The following is a 21,923-nucleotide window of genomic DNA, read 5'->3' on the forward strand; positions in this document are numbered from 1 at the left end:
TAAAATAAATAAGGTTACAGGAAACAGCCTTGTTGTACTCCTTTTCCAATCTTAAACCAATCAGTTGTTCTGTGTTCAGTTCTAATTGTTGCTTCTTGGCCTGCATATAGGTTCTTCAGGAGACAATGAAGTGATCTGGTACTTCTCTTTGAGGACTTAACACATTTTGCTGTAATCTACACAAAGGCTTTAGTGTAGTCAATGAAGCAGAAGTTCTAGTTTTTCTAGAACTCCCTTGCTTTCTCCATAATTCAGTGAAAGTTGGCAATTTGCTCTGTAGTTCCTCTGCCTCTTTGAAAACCAGTCCGCTCTTCTGGTAATTCTCGGTTCACATACTGCTGAAGCCTACCTTGCAGAATCTTAAGCATAACCATGTTGGTGTGTGAAATGAGTGTGACTGTAATTAGAACATTCTTTGGCATTGTCCTTCTTTAGGATTGGGATGCAAATTGATCTTTCCCAATCCAGTGGCCACTGCTGAATTTTCCAAATTTGCTGACCTATTGAGTGGATAGAGAGCTGGCCTCAAAAACTGACTTGCTTCCCCTGACATATCTTGGCTAAATCGCTCAGCCTCTCAGTGCGTTAGGTAACTGTCTAATACTACATGTTACAGGGGTGTTGACTTGCATTGGAAGGGGGAGTTTCTTTACCTGAGAGTTCCCTGGATCTCTATGAAATCACAGGTTCAGTCCTTATCCCTACACATCTCTATTAGCTTATAAACCTTTGAGGTCAAGGGTTGCATCTTAATTATCTTTGTATTTCCCCCAGCAAGAAGCACAATGTTTTGCAAATTTTGACTGCTTAATACGCTATTATTGTAGAAATAATTTGGTTTTCTCATTTATTTGCAGATGAAGACAGAAACCTTTCCCTGCCCCCACATAGCTCAATGAATTCCAATGGATGACTTTCATCTTTATTATCTTAATTGGTCACAGTTTGGATGTCACTGGCCGGTTGTCTGTGCTTCCTTATCAATGGGGCAAGAGATTCTCAGGTACTTGAAAAGAAAGGACAATAGTTAATTACTAATCCTGTGACAACCTTGTATAGTGAGCATCCTGAAAGGTAAATATCAATGCACATTCCTCAAATTCTTTATCCAGTGATGATGGAACTGGTTCAATTCACTAAGACAATGTGGCAAAAATTCATCAAACGGCTTCTGAGTTTAGAATCCTATATGACCCCCTCTGAACTAGTATATGTGTGTGTGTGTGTGTGTGTGTGTGTGTGTGTGTGTGTGTGTGTGTGTGTGAGATATATATATCTCAAGGTGACACTGAAAAATCTTTCCCTCTGCCTCCATGGGCTCAGCACTCAGCACCCTTGAGGAAAGCAAAACAACAAAAGCCAAAATGCTGCAGCCACAAATCTGCTCTTCAATGACAGGCAGCTCAGGTGTTCTTCAGATCTTTCTGGCTATCCTAACTTTAAGTACCTTTGAAAAGTTGTGTTTGAAAACTATTTACCTCTCAGGGCAAAGATGTTGCAGGATACAACACCTCATATTTATTTAACACTTTGATATTTACAAAGAATTTTCCTTACAACTCTATAAGGAAGGTAATGCAAGTGTTATTGTCCCTATTATATAGATGACAACACTGAGGTGTGGGAAAGTTAAATGACGTATCTGTTATTCCACAGTAAAGGTTAAAACAGAGATTCAAATTCAAGTCTTCTGATATCAAAACCAGGACTCTTGTGATTCCATTATACACCAAGTAGAAAGCAAGATAAAATGACCTCTAAAGTTTATTCCAACTCTCAGTTTCTACTGATCACCTAATCAGGTAAATCAGGCAGATAAATTTACACATCACACAGGCTAATCCAACATCCAACTTGAATACGAAGACCTAAGTAGAAATGTCTTTTTTTGTACAGAGTCTGACCCAACATAAACAAGGGCCACATGCCAGGCAAGAAAGATTGAATGACACTTAGGCAAAAATTGAGCTAGTGAATTCTGGACCAGAAGGGATTCCATGATGCCTGGGGTGTAGCCACTTAAGTGTAAGGCAGGCTGGTGTGGGGGTCTTGAACCAGTTCTGATCATTCATGTGAACGTCCTGAGGATTCAGGTCTAGCTTAAGACTCATCTCATTTGATCAGATCCTGGTGGGTCAGTTACACTGAAGGCCTTTGCCCTAAAGCCTACATTAAAGGAATGCTGCCGAATCACACACTTAAGAGCCGAAGGAACCCTAGCATGAAGTCCTTTCCTTTTCTTAACACTGCCCCAATGTTAAAAATGTTAGCATTTTGGCATATGTTATTAGCTCAACTGTTTCGCATGAAAACTACTGAATCTGCAGGTACTTGTTTTGCCTAGTGTCAAGTAGAATGATGGCACTCAATTCTGTGTATGAAGAGGGCATCATGAAGGAAGTCCAATCTGGCCAGAACTTGTGATCTGTCCACACACCACATCGCTACTTTAGTTAGTTTTAAACAAAATCATATTAATGTTTTCCCTTCAAGTTGACCTGAAAAATTGTCAACAAAGATTTTGAAAAGCTTTAATGCCAAGACAGGAGTGACTCTGCTAATGGATGAACTGAAAAGGGTTTGGCTGAAACCCGGGAAGTCACTCAATTGACCTGCCCTCTCACCTTTCTGGTCTAGGAAGTGTGCTGGTCATCATACAGGAAGTAACTTTCGCTTATATTTTAATTAAACCTGCACTAGAAGTCTAGATCAAAGTAAACAGGTAGTCAGTGAGAGATATCACAAAAACATAAAGAACATTTGTGTTCTGGGCCAAGACAGGTGTGAAGGAGTGGGTTTTCATGAACCAAGAGGTTTACTAAAATGGGATGAGATTAAAATCTGTGCTTTATATGAACAAGTCTGCCCAGCCTAAACCTAAATAGCTTTATACCTAAATAGGATTTTTAAAATAATTTTTTTCCCTTAAGACTTCTTTATAATGCCTATTATAACTTTACTATAATTTTCTGCTGGATTTTCCTAACTTGATTGTGCAGACTCTCAAATCAGGAAGGAACCTCAGAGGCTTTCTTAGCCAACCAGTACATTTCTTTGGTTTAACTGGTAAAATGAAATAGTTAATTTATCATCCAAGCCCAGACTCACTTTGGAGCAGAGTCTGACAGCATTCAGCCAACTCAGGAATCACTCTGGAATGAATGTAATAATGGCAATATTAAATATAGTACTAGATACAGTACACAGAATCAAATGAAGTAAGTATTTAATACTTATTGAATTCTCTTGCTAGCACAGCAAAATCAGTACCCAGACATAACACCTACCTGCAAGTCTGTAGGACCTGCATAGTCGAAGACCAATGGAATACAGGGGAAGGGAGTCTATAAGATCCACGAGCAGATGGATCAGCCCTTGCACGATCACCACCAACAGACGAAGCTAGAACGAGAAAAGCAGCGCTGTGGATGGGCCTCCAGGAGAGACAAGCAGGTCAGCCTATACAACTCATTTCTCTGCCAGCACTGCCCAATTCAACCCAACTCTGGACACCCCGTTGCCATCTTGGAAAAAGGCTCTCTGCTTTGCCTAAACAGCTAAGACCTCAGCAGGGACTGTACCTTTCTGTTCTAGAAAGTCAGAAAAGTACATTGTTGGGGCCTGTGAAGACGGCTAAAAATAGCTAGCATTTATATGGCACTCTGATGTTTGCAAAACACTTTACATATGTTATTCTCATTGGATTCAGACTCCGAGCACATTGCCTATTTTAATTTTGAAACTCAGGTATCAAGAAGTCAAAAATAGAGCCAGATTTTCTAGATGACATTAGAGGTTTCTTAGCAAGCTTTCCATAACTTTCCCTGAAAAAAAAAGGCTGCCAGCTAGATCAAAGTTGGCAGGGAGAAATTACATAACAAAGTTTCTTGAATAAAGTTTTGTCTAGCACAGGACACAATCATGATCCTTGCCAGTAAGTCATTTCAGAATAACTATTACCACCTAACATGAAACTTTGTCGGAAAAGAAATAGTGATCACCTGCTGGCCAGTCTTTCAAAGGAGATGTGACTTCATAAGTCCAGTAGCTAAATCCTTTCAAAGGACTAACTGAGGTATTCAGAGGTAAGGACTATTTCAGGTCTCTTAGGGACCACTGAGGCCCCAGCAGGAATGCACTAAATCAAGGGCAGCAAATTCATGCATGAAAGACAGAAGGTAGCACAGAAGGCCATTTGACTGCTAACTGTGTCCTGCCTTAAAGTCTCTGCTAGACATTTCTAGTCACTGGAGATGGCCCAGCACATACTCTGGAGCTTTTCCTCTCTTCATATGCAAAAAGAAAAGAAAGGAAAACAAAAGGACATCCCTATGCTTTATGTTTCTCTACTAATTGCCTTAAAGAGCACCTATCAGCTAATGAGAGAGGCATGAACCAGAAGAATGCCTACTGATTTCTGTCTCAAGCCCAATCTTAAGGTTTTTGGTATCAAATAAGGCCTGGTGGACGCTGACCATCTGCCAGATGGACAAGGATCAAAGCAGACAAGTGGTTATCTTAGCAGCTCTGTACGGGAAAATTAAATAGAGTCCAGGGGAAAGTCAATGGACCAGGTTGTAGTTGAGAGACTGTTTTAAGTACTCCCTACAGAATACAGAACTTGACAGTATGTACTTTTGTCTCTTTCACCTGTGGGCCCAGCAGGAAGTACAGCATATTAAACTGAAATGGGGCAACCCCCTCCCCCCAAAAACCATATTATGGATGATTTTCAGATTTCACTCCTGTGATGAACGGCATTAGACACTGGGGTTGTCCACTTACCAGAGTAAAGACCAAATAGTAGAGGGCTGTGGTGGGCAGAAGGAATAACAGGATGGTAAAAAGCAAAGTCCCAATAAATAGCTGTAGGACAAAACATACATTCACATATTGAACATTAACGGGGGCAGAAGGACCTACACTTGAAGGTATCCTAAAACTGGAGAAACTTCTGGGCCCTCCTCTTTGCTCTGAACTCTTTCTATAACTAAAAAGAACTTCTGCTAATCTTAATGGTTTGGTTTTCACAAGAAAATTCAATAAACAAGAAGCTTCCTTCTTCTAACACTGCCTGACTCAGCTCAGTGTGTTGTATTTTAATTGTATCACAATTTACTGACACTATGATGTTTAATCACTTACAGTCAAAAGAATGGCAAAGAGTGTTATAAAGCTAGAGGGGCCAATTTTCTTTTGGCAAAGCAAAGAAAAAAGTATCAAGGAAAGGGAAGAGGGATGCTAAAATAGGTGTTTATTAAGCACCTACTATGTGCCAAGCACTGTGTTAAGTGCTTTAAAGATATTATCAAGATAAAACAAACACACATTCCAAATGTTGGACTGTCCCAAAATCCCAGGGACAAGAATAGGGTGGCAGGCCAGGGGTTTGAAGGAAAGGTGCCCCAAGAGGCAAAAAAAGAATCAGGAAAAATCTAGGGAAAGAATGCTAACAGAACTGGAGAGAAGCAAAGGTCAACAATATGTACCCCTCATTACTAAAGAAAGCAGTAAGGTGTCATCATACACCCCTCCCCCACCATTTGGGGTGCTGGGGGCTTTGCTTAGTAGTCCCAATTAAGTTAGATTATAATGTTTAGTTGTTGTGACACTTAGGTTCCTGAGCACTTGACAAAAGCTCAAAAAGACATAAGGCAAAAGCTCTAAACTTCTTTCTGGTGATGCCTGGAACCAAAACCCCTTCTCCATACCCTAAGTAAGAGTGAGTAATGTCATTTTACAGTAAAGGGGCAGAATAGGGCCTTGTGGAGAGGACACAGTTCCTAAGGACCAGTAATGTTAATGTAAAGTTAATGGTGGGGGGGGGGGGAGTTAAAGATCTTCCCCACTCATTAATAGGCCTCAGACACCTTTAATTAATTTCTAATGAGGCACAGGATTACGAGGGTCTCTCCAGCCCTGACGAGAGAGTGAGCGAGCGAGTGTGTGTGTGTGTATACTCTGATGTGAGGTTTTGCTTTGGGGCTTATTTTTTTTTCTTTCTGTTTTTTTACTATTTATTTGTTTTCAGTTTTCTCCAATCACTTCCGTAAGTCTTAGATTTTCTTCTCCTCCCTTCCTGAGACAGCACGTAATCTTATATGAGTTCTACACATATACAAATATGTTTTATTAAACATATCTTCACATTAGTCATGTTGCACAGAAGAATTAAAATGAATGGGAGAAACCATGGGAAAAACCAAAACAAAAGGAAACACAACACAAGAGAAAATATTGTGCTTCATTCTGCAATTCAATTCCATAGTTCTTTCTCTGGTTGGGATGGCATTTTGCCTCAAGAGTCCTTTGGGAATGTTTGAGGTCCTTGCACTGCTGTGAAGGGCTAAGTCTACCAGAAAAATTCCTCGCACACTGTGGTTGTTACTGTGTACAACGTTCTCTTGGATCTGCACCTTTCACTCAGCAGCAGTTCATATAAGTCCTTCCACTGGGGCTTTCTTGCAAAGTTTGCCAGATGAGACTCTGGGCAGCTGCTAAGGAGCCCCTAGTTGTTGGTGCTTCTCTCTCTGGTAACTCTGCATGTATTGCTTATGGTCAGACAGTAGGAAGCCCTGTCCATTGATCTTTATTTCTCTGCTTGTATTTTCTCTGAAGCTCAGGGTACTGACTTTTCCCCCTGAACTAAGTGAATGATCCATGTGCTTGATTAAAGTGATTGTTGACCCCTCAAAAGTTGCCCTTCCTTTTGGAAAAGCAGATCTAAGAACCTGTACGGTGGCCGCCTCATGTATGCTGGGGGGTCCTTACTGTTACGGGGTCTTGGTATCTCTACAAGTTAATTTGGCCCACAAGTAAGTTCTGGATGAAGAGAAGGGGTAAAGGACACTGTGGATAATGTAAAGCAAGTTCTTAGAAGTAGGGGGACTTGGAAATGCAAAGTGCTTTTAGTGGATATCTTACTTTAAAAATTACTATTCAGTTATGAATAAGGCATGGGGCTTTTCTTCACTCTTTCCCTAGATCATTCTTGATCCCTTTTCACCCCCTTCTCTTCCCTCACACTCCTCTATCTCTGTTCCTTAGACTTTGTCTGTGATGTACCTTCTTTGATCCTATTGTCATAAAATCCAATGAACAAGAATAGGGTGGCAGGAAAGGGGTTTGAAGGAAAGGTACCCTAAGAGGCAAAAAGGAATCAGGAGTAATCTAGGGAAAGAATGTTAGGAGAACTGGAGAGAAGTGAAGGTTAACAATTTTCTCAATTAAATAACAGCTTTAAAAAATGAGCTGCCTCCAATCCTGAGAATTACTTTGATACTATTGGCCATGATGAAGAGACAAAAAAGCTGAAAAAGGAAAATGAAATTATTTCACAGGAAAAAGTGGAGTGAGCCTTACCAGAGGCTTTCTATTCTGGAATCTCATTTTAGTAATTCATAGCAGATGAAAACAGATTATTCCCAAAGCAAAAAAGACTGGAAAGCCCAGTGGATTCAAAGTGTCAGGCTAAGCTTTACCATCAATTAGCTAAGTGATCTTAGGCATATAACATCATCAATCTGACATCCAGTAGGAAATTCCAAATCAGGACAAGAGTAAGAAATATCAAGGTATTATATGTCAGGGAAAGGAGATGGGCTGTACATGTGACAAGTATAACGGATGACAGGTAGACAGGTTATCTGTGCAATGTCTATAGAAAGCAAGGATATCTCTAGCACATTGGGTGGATATGGTGAATTTCTGAGAGAACATGGGAAAGAGTCACAGAAGACAGGCAGCCATGCAAGGGTTGTGAACTCCATCACTGGTGGGAACGTCTGAATCAGTGAGATCACTAAGTCCTTTCAGGATCTGAGTAGGAGAAGGAACTGGATGCCAAAAAGGAACTGATGAAAATCTTGGCAGTGACCAAATCATCTTAGATAAAAGTGGAAATCAGGTATAGTTGGATGGATATCTGAGTCTTTCACATAGTCAATTTCAAATAAATTAGAAAAAATATATAGTTAGGATATCATGGATTGAAATTATGTAAAGGACTAAGAAAAATGGAATAATCTAAAGCATGAAATTTTGTTGACACTCTCACCTTAATCAGATGTGATGATGTATAAATAATGTATAAATAAAATATTTTCTGTCCTTTGGAAAAAAAATCACCAATCTGGACTATCAGTTTCTTGGTCTGCAAAATGAAGCGTTGGACTAGATGATCATGAATGAGATGCCACTGAAGCACCTTGGTTAACTCCTAGACCTCATCCATCCCTGTCCTCTCCTTCCCTCCTTCTCCTCCCAAGCAAATATTATTTTGTTCTACCTTGGATGCATGGACGAGCAGCCTTCCTGTATAAACCGGTTCTTCTTTGTAGGCACATTTTAAATCATGATAAACAAATCTTTTTCCGGGACTGCATTTTCCAGCCATGGCCATGTGTTAATTATTAATGTAGGAAAGAGTGGATTCCAACTATGGCTCAATACCTTCATGATTATGCTTGTTTAAGGTTTCTACCACTTTAGAAAACTGGATCCTGGCTCTTGGTCTTCACTATTTGTGGTTTACTCTGAAACTGTACCACAGGAAATAAGCAGGATGACCTAACGATGTTAGAAGGTGAGGGACTGGAGGAGGGCTGACCTGCTTGGAATTACTAGGTCAAAGGAAGGGACCAGGACAAATCAGGCAGGTGGGATATTCAAAGAAGACTGTGATGCTAACTGGAAAACCATACAGGGGTGCAGAAAACTGAAGACACCTTCTTCTCAGAGGGTTCCTGGAAAATGAGTGGCTTGGGTCAAGCTGAGAGAGCCGTCATCGTCCATTTCATGACCACTGGGTGCAAGCTTGCTTATCTTTTACTATTTAAGTCTTTAGCCAAAGCATAAATAATGAAAAACATCATGGAGGGCAGGGAAAACAAGACTATTTTCATGAGCTCAGACTCTTCTGTTGTGAGAAATGCAGCACAGGTAGTGGGCAGCACGGAATTTTCTCAGACTCTTACATTTAGTACTCTTTCTTTGGCTATTTCTCATTCTCACACCAAATACCAAATGTTCTAGAACAAAACAGAAATTCTCCAAACATGATAGATGCTTAATAAATTGCTACAGAATGAATGAATGCCTAGAGTAAGCACTGGCAAAGATTTTATGTTTTATTCTTGGCAGTGGCTCCAGGAAGATGAGTACTGTATGTGCCAGTATTTAAGAATATCTTATCATGTTGCTCACATAACCTAACCAGAGATAGATGGAGAAGAGTGACAGCTAATTTGAGACAGTAGCAGGGACAGAGATTTCTGTTTGGGCAACATTAAAGAACTGACATGCTTGGCGAGATGGTCTAGACTGATGCCTATTTTAGGCCTGAACAACAAGTACTTCAGAGGCATGGCCTACCCTGCAACATGAACAGAAGATGGCATTTAGAGGGCACACTGAAGATGACAGCAGCCTGCACTGTATTTATTTCCAAAGACTGGAGAATAAGAATCACATATTTTCTGCTAATACCTGATCCAAATCATAGGAACAGGAATCCACTCGTTGCCTCAGGACATTCCATTTCTTTCCTCGGAAGAGGCGCCAGAGAGAAGACAAGCCATAGATCTTCAGACAATACAATCTACAGAAAAAAGGAACAATTCAAGTAACAATCATCTGGAACTCATGGGTCCTAGGAGTTGAGAAAACTGGGGATTCTAGATCAAAAATATTTACCAGGGGTGACCTAAGGGGCTTAGTAGGATGATTAGGTTAGTGGATATTTTTCATTAGTTACTCAGAAAGGCTAGGTTACTCCCCCCTGCCCTCCTTTTCTTTTGTTCAGAGATGTGATTTTATTAATGTAGGGAGTTCTCGTTCAAGGAATCCCTTTCTGTCAATTCGGATTGGCAGCTGCTGTGCAATTTAGCACCTTGGAGAAGGATCTAGGTCAATGAGAGGTTAAGTGATTTGCTCAAGGTCTCCCAACCTGTCTATTATGATATGTTGACTCTTGAAGGTTATTTTCAGAGGAATAAATTATTCCTTCCACACATTCACTGTCCTACTCTAGTCCTCAGACTTTAATATAATATAATAACAGTCATGATATTAAGTTCACATTTCCCTTTACATTTTACAAAGTACTCTCCCTGTGGTATAGACTGTGGAAGTATTACTATCTGCATTTTAAACCTGAGTAAGCAGTGGCCCAGAGGGTTTAAGTAACTTGCCTGACATCACACCACTAATAAGTATGCATAGTGAAGACTACTGAGTTTGGAAAAGGAAGACCAGATTCAGATTCTAGCTCAGATGGATGACTAACTGGTCTCTCTGGGTCTCAGTTTCTCAGCTGAAAAATGAAGTCATTAGACTGGTTGGCTTCTACTCTCTCCTCCAGTTCTAACTCTTCAGAACTCAGACTTAAACTTTTATTCCATGTCCAGTAATCCTTCTACCACACCAAGCTGGCTTTGAAGTACTGTACAGTGCTGTGAAGTAGGGTTTTCCAGATCACATCCTGTACTATCTGTTTAAGGTTTTGGTCTTCCTTGTCTACACTTGTCTGTGGAGAGTTTTAACTAATGAGGGGATCTGAAAGAGATGATGTGAAATAAGTTTAACTCCCTCTGCTGTGAACCTGTGGGTATGGTTAGAGGTCTATGCTTAGTTCCTTGGGGGAATAATTATGCCATTTGTACCCACCTGGCTCCATAGACGTAAAAGCAATAGATGTGGAAAGTGAGGAGCGCAATGATGTCTGAAAGTATGGACAACACCACTGTCAGACCCAGGCAGGCTGAAAGGCCTACGTACCACAGGATCATTTCAATGAAAGGGGACAACAGATGGATATAACCTAGAAGAAAAGAATCATTTTTCTCATCAGAAGGCTCTTCTGAATAACTTCAGTTGAGCTGTTTCTCTTGGAGAAGTTTTAAAAGTTGGAATCATTCCCCTACCCACTGAGAAGATGAGCAATATGAAATCAACTGTACGTGTGAAATCATGCGAAGACCCACCTCCAGATTAGCCATGGAGAACCCAGACAATTTCAGGCCTTACACCAATGAAATCAAGGGGACTTCAGTGGTTGTAGCAAAATGTAGTAAGAATATGAAAAATGACATTAGGAAAATACTTTTGGGCAACAGGTTAAAAAACTGTTGAGTCAGCTCGTCTTGGGAATCTGTTTCCAGGTCAATTCTGCTAAATCCTTCCTGGTTCATTCCTTAGTTCATTCATTCATTCATTCATTCACTCATTCATTCATTCATTTGCCAACAATTTATTAAGAGCCTACAATGTGCCAGGAACTGAAAATATAAAGACAAAAGTGAAAATCCCTGTCTTCTAATGGGGTAGAGGGAGGATAAAACACATGTCAATAAAATATATAAATTAAATACAAGTAAAAAATAAAAGTTGTAATCCTCCAAAGCACACAAGTCACACACCAATGTGACTATCTCTCTCTATCTCTATCTAACAAATGGCTTCAAACCACCTTTCAGTCACTTGTGCCCCTCTAGGTATTGTGGAGTAAGACTTGACTCTCTGTTCCCCATGGTTTCTGTGGAGACCACATTTGTGAACCAACTACCTCCCAGTATTTTCATTTAATCTTACTTTCCTAATAGCAAACATGGAGGCACTTAAGCCAAAACATTCCACTTAGTAGCACCTTGAGTCAGCACACAACTACTGAGGTCCTGAGGACAAAAAGATTAGCTTTCTTACTGAGAATAAGTGACAAGAATGGGAGGGACAGGACACGGTGTGAAAAGATTCTTAGAGTATGTATGCAATAGGGTTTCTTTTTATGAGATAATATTTCTGGGATGGGTATAGTAGAAAATTTAGCAAAAGCTGTAAAACAAAGTGAGCCATAGGAGCTCCTCAAGAAATCTGGAAAATGAAGGTTCAGCTATTTTTAATTCAGTGATACTTAGTTTCCTTTGCAACTACAAGGAAATGAAGTCTCAGAAAGGAACAGAGATGGGTCAGACCTGATCCTTCCTAGGGTTTTCTTACTGCATACTTATATTCATTTTAGTCTCACGTTTGATCAGCCCAAAAGGGCTAGGGGTGGAGGCCTCTTCTCTTCCTCTGTTGCTGCCAACAGCCTGGGCCCCTTGCCTGGTCTGTTTCATTCCTTAGTTCATTCAGAGACAAGATAAATTTTACCAAAAGGGCTTTTACTAGCCCCTCTAACAGAATTCAGGGATCTTTCCCTGTGATCCTCCAAGTCTGTCCCAATTGGTCATCAACCAACTTTCTTGACTAATTAATTCCCTCTCCCATTTAGCTTACATGTCAGCCCAGTCTTCCTATGTGACCAGCCACCATATTGCCTTGAGAAAACTTGACAGTTATTTCAGTTGCTCCTCCAATCCAAGTCCTGGGTTCAAAGCTGGTAGTGCTTCTGCACTCTCCCACCACTTCCAGTTGCCATTAGATGCAACATCAACAAACATCTATTCACAGATTACCTCTTCCCCACTAGGCTTGAAATGCCTCATGCAAGTTTCACATAAAGTAATATTAGTTATAAAACAATACATTGTGATACCCACATATAATTTTCACCAACAATAAGGGAAGAGACACTTTTTTACATGCATAACACAAATTAATCTTATAATTACAATGTAATTAATATCAAGATTAGGAATGGGTTGGACCTGTATAGCCTATCAGAAGAGGGATCTGGCAGAATGTCATCCTGTCTTCCTAAAATCAATGTAACTCTTCCCTGAATTCCTAGATTGGATTTCCAAGTCTCCTTTTGCTCTATCACTGACCTCTTTTATACATGTTGTCTCCCACAATTACAGTTCAAACTCCTTGAGAGCAGAGAATGTCTCACATGTTTTTGTGTCTCCCCAACACTGAGTACATTTATAGGCACAGAGCAAACACTTAATAAATTACTTTCATTCATTCATACCACTCTTTCCCACCAATGCTACTATTAGGGCCTTCTCATTTCTCACTGGGACATCATTTGACAGCAGAGAACAGAAAACAAGGAAAAACTGTACTTACTAATCCAAAGGTGAATGTGGTAGAGAAAGAAGCGACCCAACACCTGGTCTAAAGCCCGGTTCATTTTTAGTCCAGCAGGAACTCCCATCAGCCACTGCAGCAGGTCCTGGAGTTCTCGGGCCACATGCTATCAACATAAAGCAAAAAGCCCATAGAAGAGAATGACACATAATCTAAAGTTTAGCAGGTCTTAGCTCTGAGGAGTTCACTGGTAGAGCAACACAAGCTTAAATAGGAGGTATGTTATTCTTCCATAGAAAACAGGACACAGAGGTTAAAGAACTTATCCAAAGGCCCATGGCAAGTCAGAAGCAGGTCAAGGGTCAGGGAAAAAGGACTGACCAAAAATATGAAATAAGCCAGGCGGGCCCATTCTCTGTGTTCTGTTTCATTGACCATCAGCACCAAAGAATGTTTCACTGCCCACGAGTGATTCTCTTTCATTTCATTTAAAAAGTATAGACGCACAATTTAACCTTTTAAAATGTTTTTTTGATGACTTTTGTGACAGCATTTATTTCCCAGTATATGGCTCTCCAGCCCCTCACTCATTTACTGTCCCCCCACCTCAATTATCAATCATTCTGTTGTAACAAAGAAAAAGTTCTGCAAAACTGACTATTAAAACCAACTGAATGTGCAACATTCTGCCTATGGTCCCTCACATCTCTATCAAGGGGAGGAAGTTTGGTTCATCATCTGTTCTTAGGAACCAAGCACAGTCACTTCAACGACCCGGAGCTCAGCTGCTTTTTAGCATTGTTTCCGTTTACGATGTTGTAGTCACTCTACAGAACAAATCGATTCAACACAAGTAGAGTGACTGGTGTAATCTCAGAGCATTATCCTGATACAGTGGAGACAGCAGTGGACTTGGGTTTGAATCCAACTCTCTACTGATTAGTAAGTTATTTAACATCTCTGAGACTCAGTATCTCCATCTATAGAACCGTGATCCTAAAGCGCAAGTGTAATCCTGTCACTGTCCTGCTCATGAACTTTCAGTTGTTCCCTATGGCCTCTAGGATGCCCTTCACAATCTGGCTTTCCAGACTAATTGCTCACTTCCCCTCATGCTCTCAACACTCTAGCCAAACTGGCCTCCTCTTTGTATACAGTACAACCTTCTATCTCTTCACCCTGTGCCTTTATACAAGCTGTCCCCATGTCTAGAATGGTCCTGCTCCTCACCTCTACCCTGAAAAATCTGAGCTTCCTCAGAACCACAGCTCAGTAGGATTTCAGAAAAACCTGTAAAGACTTACATGAACTGATGCTGAGTGAAGTGAGAAGAACCAAGAGAACACTGTACACAAAAATAGCACTGTTGAGTGATAATCAACTGACTTAGTTCCTCTCCGCAATACAATGATCCCAAACAATTCCAAAAGACTCGTGATGAAAATGCTATCCACATCCAGAGAAAGAACTGAAAGAGTCTTAATGTAGATCCAAGAATTCTATTTTCACTTTATTTTGCTATAGTTTTTCCTTGTATTCTGTTTCTTCTTTCACAACATGACTAATATAGAAATATGCTTTACATAATTGTACATATATAGCCTATATCAAATTGCTTACTTTCTTAGGGAAGAGAGAAAGAGGGAGAAAAATTTGGAACTCAAAATCTAATTAAAATTAATGTTAAAAATTGTCTTTACATGTCATTGAAAAAAAAATACTATTTAAAGAGAAAAAAAAAAGCACAGCTCACTTGTCATCCCTAACAGGAAGGTTTTCCCAATTGCCTCAGCTGTTAATTACTTCATATTTACTCTTTATATATTTTGTTGTAAAAGAAAGTGTTTTGTAGAGCTGAAAGAGCCCCATAAATGTGAGCTACTATTAAATTATATATTCATAAATAAGCATTGAATCAATAAACATTTGTTTATCTAATGAAGCATTGAGGTGCTAGAGATACAAAGACAAAAATCAAACAGTCCTTAGCCTCAAGGAGTGTACACTTTGTGGGAGGAGAAAGCACATATGTATATAAATACATACAAGCCACCTCCCAAGCAGACAGAAGATGATCCTTGATGGAAAGGTACCAGCAGCTGGGAGGAGGGAGAGGCCCATGCCAGGAACAGCCTCCTGTAGGAGGTGCTTCAACTTAGTCTGGAAGAAAAGCAGATGTAGAAGAGAACAAGGAGAACCTTCTAAGCAGGGAAAAGGCCAGTGAAAAGACATGGGGGTGGGAGATGGTGTGTTCTTTGTGAGGGACAGCCAAATAGGCACAACCACAGAATACATGGGGCGGGGGGAAAGAGAGTGAGAGAGACAGAGAGAGACAGAGAGACAGAGAGAGAGATCATGAAGAGCTTTAAATGCTAAACAGAGGAGTGCATATGTGATCCCAGAGATAACAGGGAGGCACTAGAATTTATTGATTGGGGGGTGCAGTGGGAATTTGCTTAACATGCTCAGACCTGCACTTTAGAAAACATCACCTTAGTAGCTGTGTGAAGGATGGATTGAAGTCAGAAGGAACAATCAGGAGACTGGCCAGGCAGGAGGTGATCAGGGTCTGAACGAGGGGGGTAGTCTGGAGAGAGAAATGACAAGACCTGGCAGCTAATTGGATACATGGTGTGAAGGAGGAAGGAGGAGAGGGTGACAGTGAGTGTGGGAATCGGAAGTTTGGCAATGCCCATGGCAGTAACAGGAAAGTTCAAAAGAGGAATCTATTTTCTGGGAAGTCTAATGAGTTTTGTTTCTGAGATGCTTATGGGATGTCCAGTTTGAAATGTCCAGTAGAGAGTTGGTGGTGTGTGACTGGTGCTCAGGAGACAGATCCTTTTGGATTTATAAATCTGGGAGGCATCTTCATAGAAATGATAATTAAACCTATAGGTACCAAAGGAGTCACCGAAAGAGGAAGGAGGAAAATAAGAAGAGGTCTAGGATAGAGCTTTGGGCTCTTGGACTCAGTCTGGGATATAGATGATGGCCCAGCAAAGGAGACTGGAGAGGAGCCGGCAGCTTATACCCCCTAACTGCAGTATTGCCTTAGACTTGACAATACCAATACATTAAACACAGGGTGGGTGTGGAGTCAGAAGAGCCTGTTTATATGACTGGGGCAAGCCATTTGGCTTCTCTGAATCTCAGTTTTTTTCCTACCCAGGCATTTTTCACCTCCACCCCTGACTGTCCTACAAAGCTGACTGACTGGTATTCTCCAAATAAGGATACTCCACAAGCATGGAGCTGTGTCAACAAAAAGGTAAAGAATATTTAAAAAGACAAAGTTAGCATTGCCATGACTTCTAGGATGACTCTACATAAAACAGTCCAGTAAAGACATTTAGCCAGTCATCACTGTCTTCTGTATACCTGTTCTTGAATCTCAACTGATCCAAAGTTTACTGTGACTTCAGAGGAAAGTATGACAGTGACATGTAGCATGGAATCCAGGGGATTGCTATGCATAAATCTTCGCTAAGTACTATCTGAGCAACCTAAATATGAAACCATCCAACCTATAATACTTTGTGAGTCATACCTTTTCAACAGCATATGCCAGATCTATGGCCTTTGAACAACACATGATCAGTATTTTGTATTACTATAGCCCAACCCTCTTGTACCGATAGTTTTTCAATGCCATTTGAATGGTAGCAACACATAAGTGAAGTGTGTGTGTATGTATATGTGTAGACGTACAAGTGGATTTGCCCTCAAGTTCTTGAAGGATTTATTAGGAACTCAAAAGTTTTTTGGAGTCCTGAATAAATGATTTGAAAGTAAGTTCACTTATTCCTTTTAGTATAAAAAAAATGGTTAGCAGAGCAAGACAGCCACTGCTCCCTAGAGAAATCCGAACAGTAATGTTCCCTTCCTTCTTGCCCCATGAGTAGATGTATGTCCTTCTTATCCCTCTCTCCCTCACCCACATGGAATGCTGGGGACCACTGCTGGATCCCTGCTAGGACACCATTTAATGATCAGACAGTCACACCAATGGAGGAGTTAGTTATCAGTGGATTGGTATAAATTAGTATGAGAGAAAATTAGTGCCACAGAACCAGTTTCCAAAAGCAGAATTTGTGAAAAAAGATAATCCTTGAAGACAGTAACTGAATTTTTAGCTTTGTCACTAATGCTAAATTTAACAAGAAAGTACATGTGACTTCACGTTTCAAAGGGATGCACAGGAAGCTCATGGAATTCTGGAATACCAGATGTATTCATTTTCCCAACCTCTAAAGATCCATCTTTCTGGTCTAGTACTTGCTACTCAACTCTTCCAACATTTACTTTATCAGTAACTGTCATGAAAGCACTACTGCCTTGTGCCAACAAATCTTGCCCTTGCAGCTGAGAAAAGAACATACTTTATAAATAGAACTTATGTAATATTTAAAGCATAAGAGCCTGGCAATAGGAAGAGATTTTCTTTTTAAATTAAATATTTATATATCCGTGCAATTTTAAAGTCAAAAGGTTTTCAGTCAAGGGTGTCCAGGGAGCTTTGCAATGATTAGAGAAGTTAATCCCCAGACCTGACATAGCACTACAGTTTTGGGTACAGGCCATGCCCAACTATCTCAGCCATATTGCTTTGTAGACCTTTTCACCCCAGTGTGGGTTTCCAGATCTCCAAAGACTGTTAGTTTGTAGAAGAAACAGAATAAAACATATGAACTCTCAGAACTCAGACACTTGATCTGCCGCTGCTAAAAAATGAAGAGGTGGGAGAACAGGGAGGTAGTGCCTCACTAAGAATAATAATAGTGTACACGATATAAGGCTTGCAGTGCACTTTACCTGCATCATCTCACTTGATTCTCATAACAATCCTCTGAGAGCAGTGTTCTATTAGGACACTGAGGCCCAGGGGAATCACCCAGAGCAGGAATGTTTCCCTTAGACAAGAACTCATCTAAGGAGGGTCAGTAAGTTAATGAGCAGAGAAGTTTGAGAACGTTCAGAAGGATCATGAGACCAAGGCTAAGATCTATAAATCACCGACAATTTTAGGTGTATATGAGAAAAATGAGAGTCTGTCACTACAGGCTCACTGTCTTCTATTGAGAGTAATCTCATTTAATCTGAAGTTACCGAAAAGTCAGCTGGCTTTCTCTTTTGACATGCCACGTGCACATTACTTCATGATAAGGAATGATGCAAAAAGGCTACTGGGATTTGTAGGTGCCTACAAGAGACTGCCATGTGGACAATTAGAGAAAGGGAAGGAGAAATGAGGTAGGTTTTCCTTGGTCTCAATAGGTAGAAGTTATTAGGGGTTGAGACACAGATTTAGGCTTCATAAAGAAGAAATTTCCTAGCACATAGGACCTTATGAACATGGAACGGGCAGATTCATGAAGTCATGAGCTTCCCAACAGTGAAAGTTCTCAGACAACAGCCAGGTGCCCATTTGTCAGAAATTTTGTAGACAGGATGGCTAGGGTTGGATGACCTCTAAAGTCCCTTCCAGTTATAGAATTCTATCATTCTATTAAGAAAATCAAAGCAACAATTTTAACTAAATGAAAGGGGAAGCTGATTCCAGAAACATAAAGGTGAAGAAAACCAGAACCAATGAGACAATGCCCATCAGAGGGAGTAGAATGTTACTGAATTAACCCTTTTGTGTCATGTTGGAAAACTGCAAAATCAGCCTAAATCCCAACAAAAGTCCTTTCCTTCAGAGCTGAGGACATGAGGCAAGCAATAATCACACCAGGAATTGGTTATTTCTAAGAGTTTAAAGTGCCAACCATTATTCTATAAATTCTCCTGGCATCTCTGAGATGTAAGAGGAAATTACTGTCCTCATTTAACAAATGCAGAAGCTGAGACAAGGAGTTTAAAGGTAAAACAGGAGGTACCATCTCATCAAATCTGTGGTGGAGCTGGAACTAAAATCATATTTTTAATGTTCAGCCCAGTATTGGATCTCCTTCACACACTAGCATAATTAAGGACAGAGACTAAAGAAGAATATAAAATTATTTAAAACAACATACAAAACAAGGGCTGTCAGGTTCCATGGTACCTGAAAGGCCCCAAAGATACCTAATGCCATAAACACATCCCTTAGATGAAAATGGCTAACTCCTAGTAGCCACAGGGAAACTCAACAACAGCAAGAACAAGGCATTTTTGTGGAAGCTGTATGGGAAAATGCAGGGAAGCCAACACTGCCCTCTCAAATATTCAAAAAGACCTAGGATCTAACTGCTATTTAGTCATGCCTGTCCATACTGCACAACTCCTGTCCATGTTTCCCCATTTACCACAGAAAGTCCTCCTAACATGCTGAGAACCTTACTAGATTTCTTTAGATCTCCAGAGGATGTAGTAAGGGCACTCTGGCTGTCATATGACCAGTTCATTTTCTTTTTATCCATTTCCCCCATGTCATCCTTTACTCTTGCTCTTTTTTCAAAGTTCCTGCTCATAATCACCATGTACCTCTTTACTGACCTCTGTATAATACGCATTTCTAATTCTTTGGATCTCTATCTGAGAACCATAGAATCACACTTGGAGAATACTGATACTTAAAAGATGAGCCTTTATTTCAGAGAGAAGTTTGAGTTCATTAAAGGAGCTGTGCAACATTCAGAAAGCATTCCCTTCCTCCTGTTTGATTCTGGGCCCAAGTCACTGTCCATCTGTACTACTTGTCCCAGACAGTCACACCGAGGGACCAGCTGCAGGTTGACCAACCAATGCGATAACCTGGTTAAAGACACAGTCCTTTTCTCCTTGGTCTTTCTTCCAGAGATGGCCAGGCAAACTCCTGTGAGGGGTTACTTACGACTTCAATGTTCTAGGATTCTATACATCATCGTGACATCATCAGCAAATAGAAACTTCTGGAGGACCCGACCATCCATAGAAAACTCCTCTTTAATGTGAAATTCTCATAAGTAAAACCAAGAGACAGACTGGAGAAATGAGTAAACAAAAAAGATTTTTAATAAAATAGGGCAAAAGTATGGAAGCAGAAATCTGCAGAAAGAATAATGCTATAATAACTATGACTAAGAATCCCAGAAAAGAGACTATAGAAGAGAAGGAATGGAAGACAAATAATTGGAAGAATATTAATTTTTCATATTTGGGCCATGCCAATACAACTAAAATGATGACATTACATAAATTAATTTATAGATTTAATGTCATATCAATCAAATTCTAAGAAACTTTAAGGGATTGCTAAGGGTTTTTGGTTTCTTTTAGAGCTGAATGAAAAGATAATAAAATTAATTTGCAGGAACAAGAATCTTAAGGGAAAGAATAAAAAAAAGTAGGAAATAAAGGTGCCTTAATAGAACCAGATCTCAAACTACTATAAAGCAATAATCATAAAAAAATTTTATTACTGTTAAAAAAAAAGAAAAAGTGATCAGTGGAATAGATTAGATAAATAAGATCCAGATACAGCTGAACATAATAGCAGATGTTCAATAAATTCAGACACCCACTAATGACTATATGACAGAAACTACTGGGAAAATTTGAAAGCACTCTGGTAGAAATTTGGTTTAGGTCAACATCTTACATCATATAACAAAATAAACTCCGAATAGATATATACGCCATAACTGTAAAAAAGTCATACCATAAAGAAGTTGGATGAGAAGGAAAACAGATACCTTTTTATAAGTTTGGCTAGGGAGATAATTAAATAAGGGATAATAGTCATCATATAAGACAAAATGGACAATTTTGGTTACATAAAATAGAAAAGCTTTTGCATGAGAAAAATCAATGTATATAGAACTGGAAGGGAAAGTTATTTTGGAAAAAAAATCTTTGTAGCAAATCTCCCTCATAAGGGTATGATGGCCAATATACATATATATATATATTTGGAATTGATAAGAACATAAAAAACAAGAGTTTACATTCCTCAATCAACAAGAAAGGCAGTCCTTAAATGAAGTAATGTATGTTCTCAACAAACAAATTTTTAAAAAGACTTCAATTCACTAAGAATGAGAGAAATGGCAATTAAAGCAACTCTGAGACTCCACTCCATCATATTGGATAAGATGACAAAGAGGAAAATGGCAAATGTTGGTGGAACTCTCATGATGATATTCTGTTGGTGGAGATGTAAAGTGGTCCAGTCTTTCCAGAAAGCAGTTTGTAACTATGTCCCAGAAGTCATTAAACTGTACCCTGAGAAAGCACTTCTAGGCATATACCCCAAGGATGCCAAAGATAAAGGGAAAGGATCAATACCTAACAAAAGTATTTGCAGCAGTATGTTTTGTTGTAGCAAAGAAGTGGAGACAAAGTAGCTACCCATCCATTGGGGAGCGACTAGACAAACTGACAGATGAATGGAAGAGAATATGATTGTATTATACGACATGAAAAATATGGATTCGGAGAAATTTGGAAAAACTTCTAAGAACTGACACCAAATGAAAGGAGCAGATCTAGGAAAGCAATTTACATGATGGCCACAATATTATACAATATTATAAAGGACAACAACTTTGAAAAACTTCAGAGGTCTAATCAAAAGTCACCTTTAGTCAAGTCAAAACGTGACTGTAAAGGACTGAGGATGAAGCATGCCTTCTACTTCTTGGCTGAGAAGTCACAGCCTAGAGGTCAGTAGACTAAAGGTAAATTTTCAGACACTGGCAATGCATTAATTTGTTTTGCTTAATTATACATATTTGTTACAATGGCGGGCTTCTATTCAGAGAAGTATGCATTAATAGATATTGCTGAGATGCAAAAAAACTTTTAAAATGAGCTTCAATAAAACATTTAAAAATACACAGAAAAAACTAAAAAAGAAATTCAGAAGGAGGGACAAATGGTAATTGTTACTACTTTTAAAAATTCGACAGCCAACTTAAAAAAACAAAACAAGCTGCACAGAAGAAACGGTTTCTTATATTGCTCTCATTTTTGTTGAAATAGTTTTGTTAATG

General features: G+C 39.6%; 1 protein-coding gene across 1 annotated transcript in view; it reads right to left on the reverse strand.

Moving 5' to 3' along the window:
• PIGQ (phosphatidylinositol glycan anchor biosynthesis class Q) overlaps positions 1-21,923 on the reverse strand; it is a 53,385-nt gene that overhangs the window by 6,073 nt on the left and 25,389 nt on the right. Inside the window, exons 5-9 of the mRNA XM_072601619.1 lie at positions 13,009-13,135; positions 10,666-10,819; positions 9,487-9,598; positions 4,786-4,866; positions 3,288-3,402 (exon numbers count right to left, since the gene is read on the reverse strand). Coding sequence (XP_072457720.1) covers positions 3,288-3,402; positions 4,786-4,866; positions 9,487-9,598; positions 10,666-10,819; positions 13,009-13,135 — 589 coding nt within the window. The remainder of the gene's footprint in view (positions 1-3,287; positions 3,403-4,785; positions 4,867-9,486; positions 9,599-10,665; positions 10,820-13,008; positions 13,136-21,923) is intronic.

Source organism: Notamacropus eugenii, chromosome 1 (genome assembly GCF_028372415.1).
Source record: "Notamacropus eugenii isolate mMacEug1 chromosome 1, mMacEug1.pri_v2, whole genome shotgun sequence".
Taxonomy (NCBI): domain Eukaryota; kingdom Metazoa; phylum Chordata; class Mammalia; order Diprotodontia; family Macropodidae; genus Notamacropus; species Notamacropus eugenii.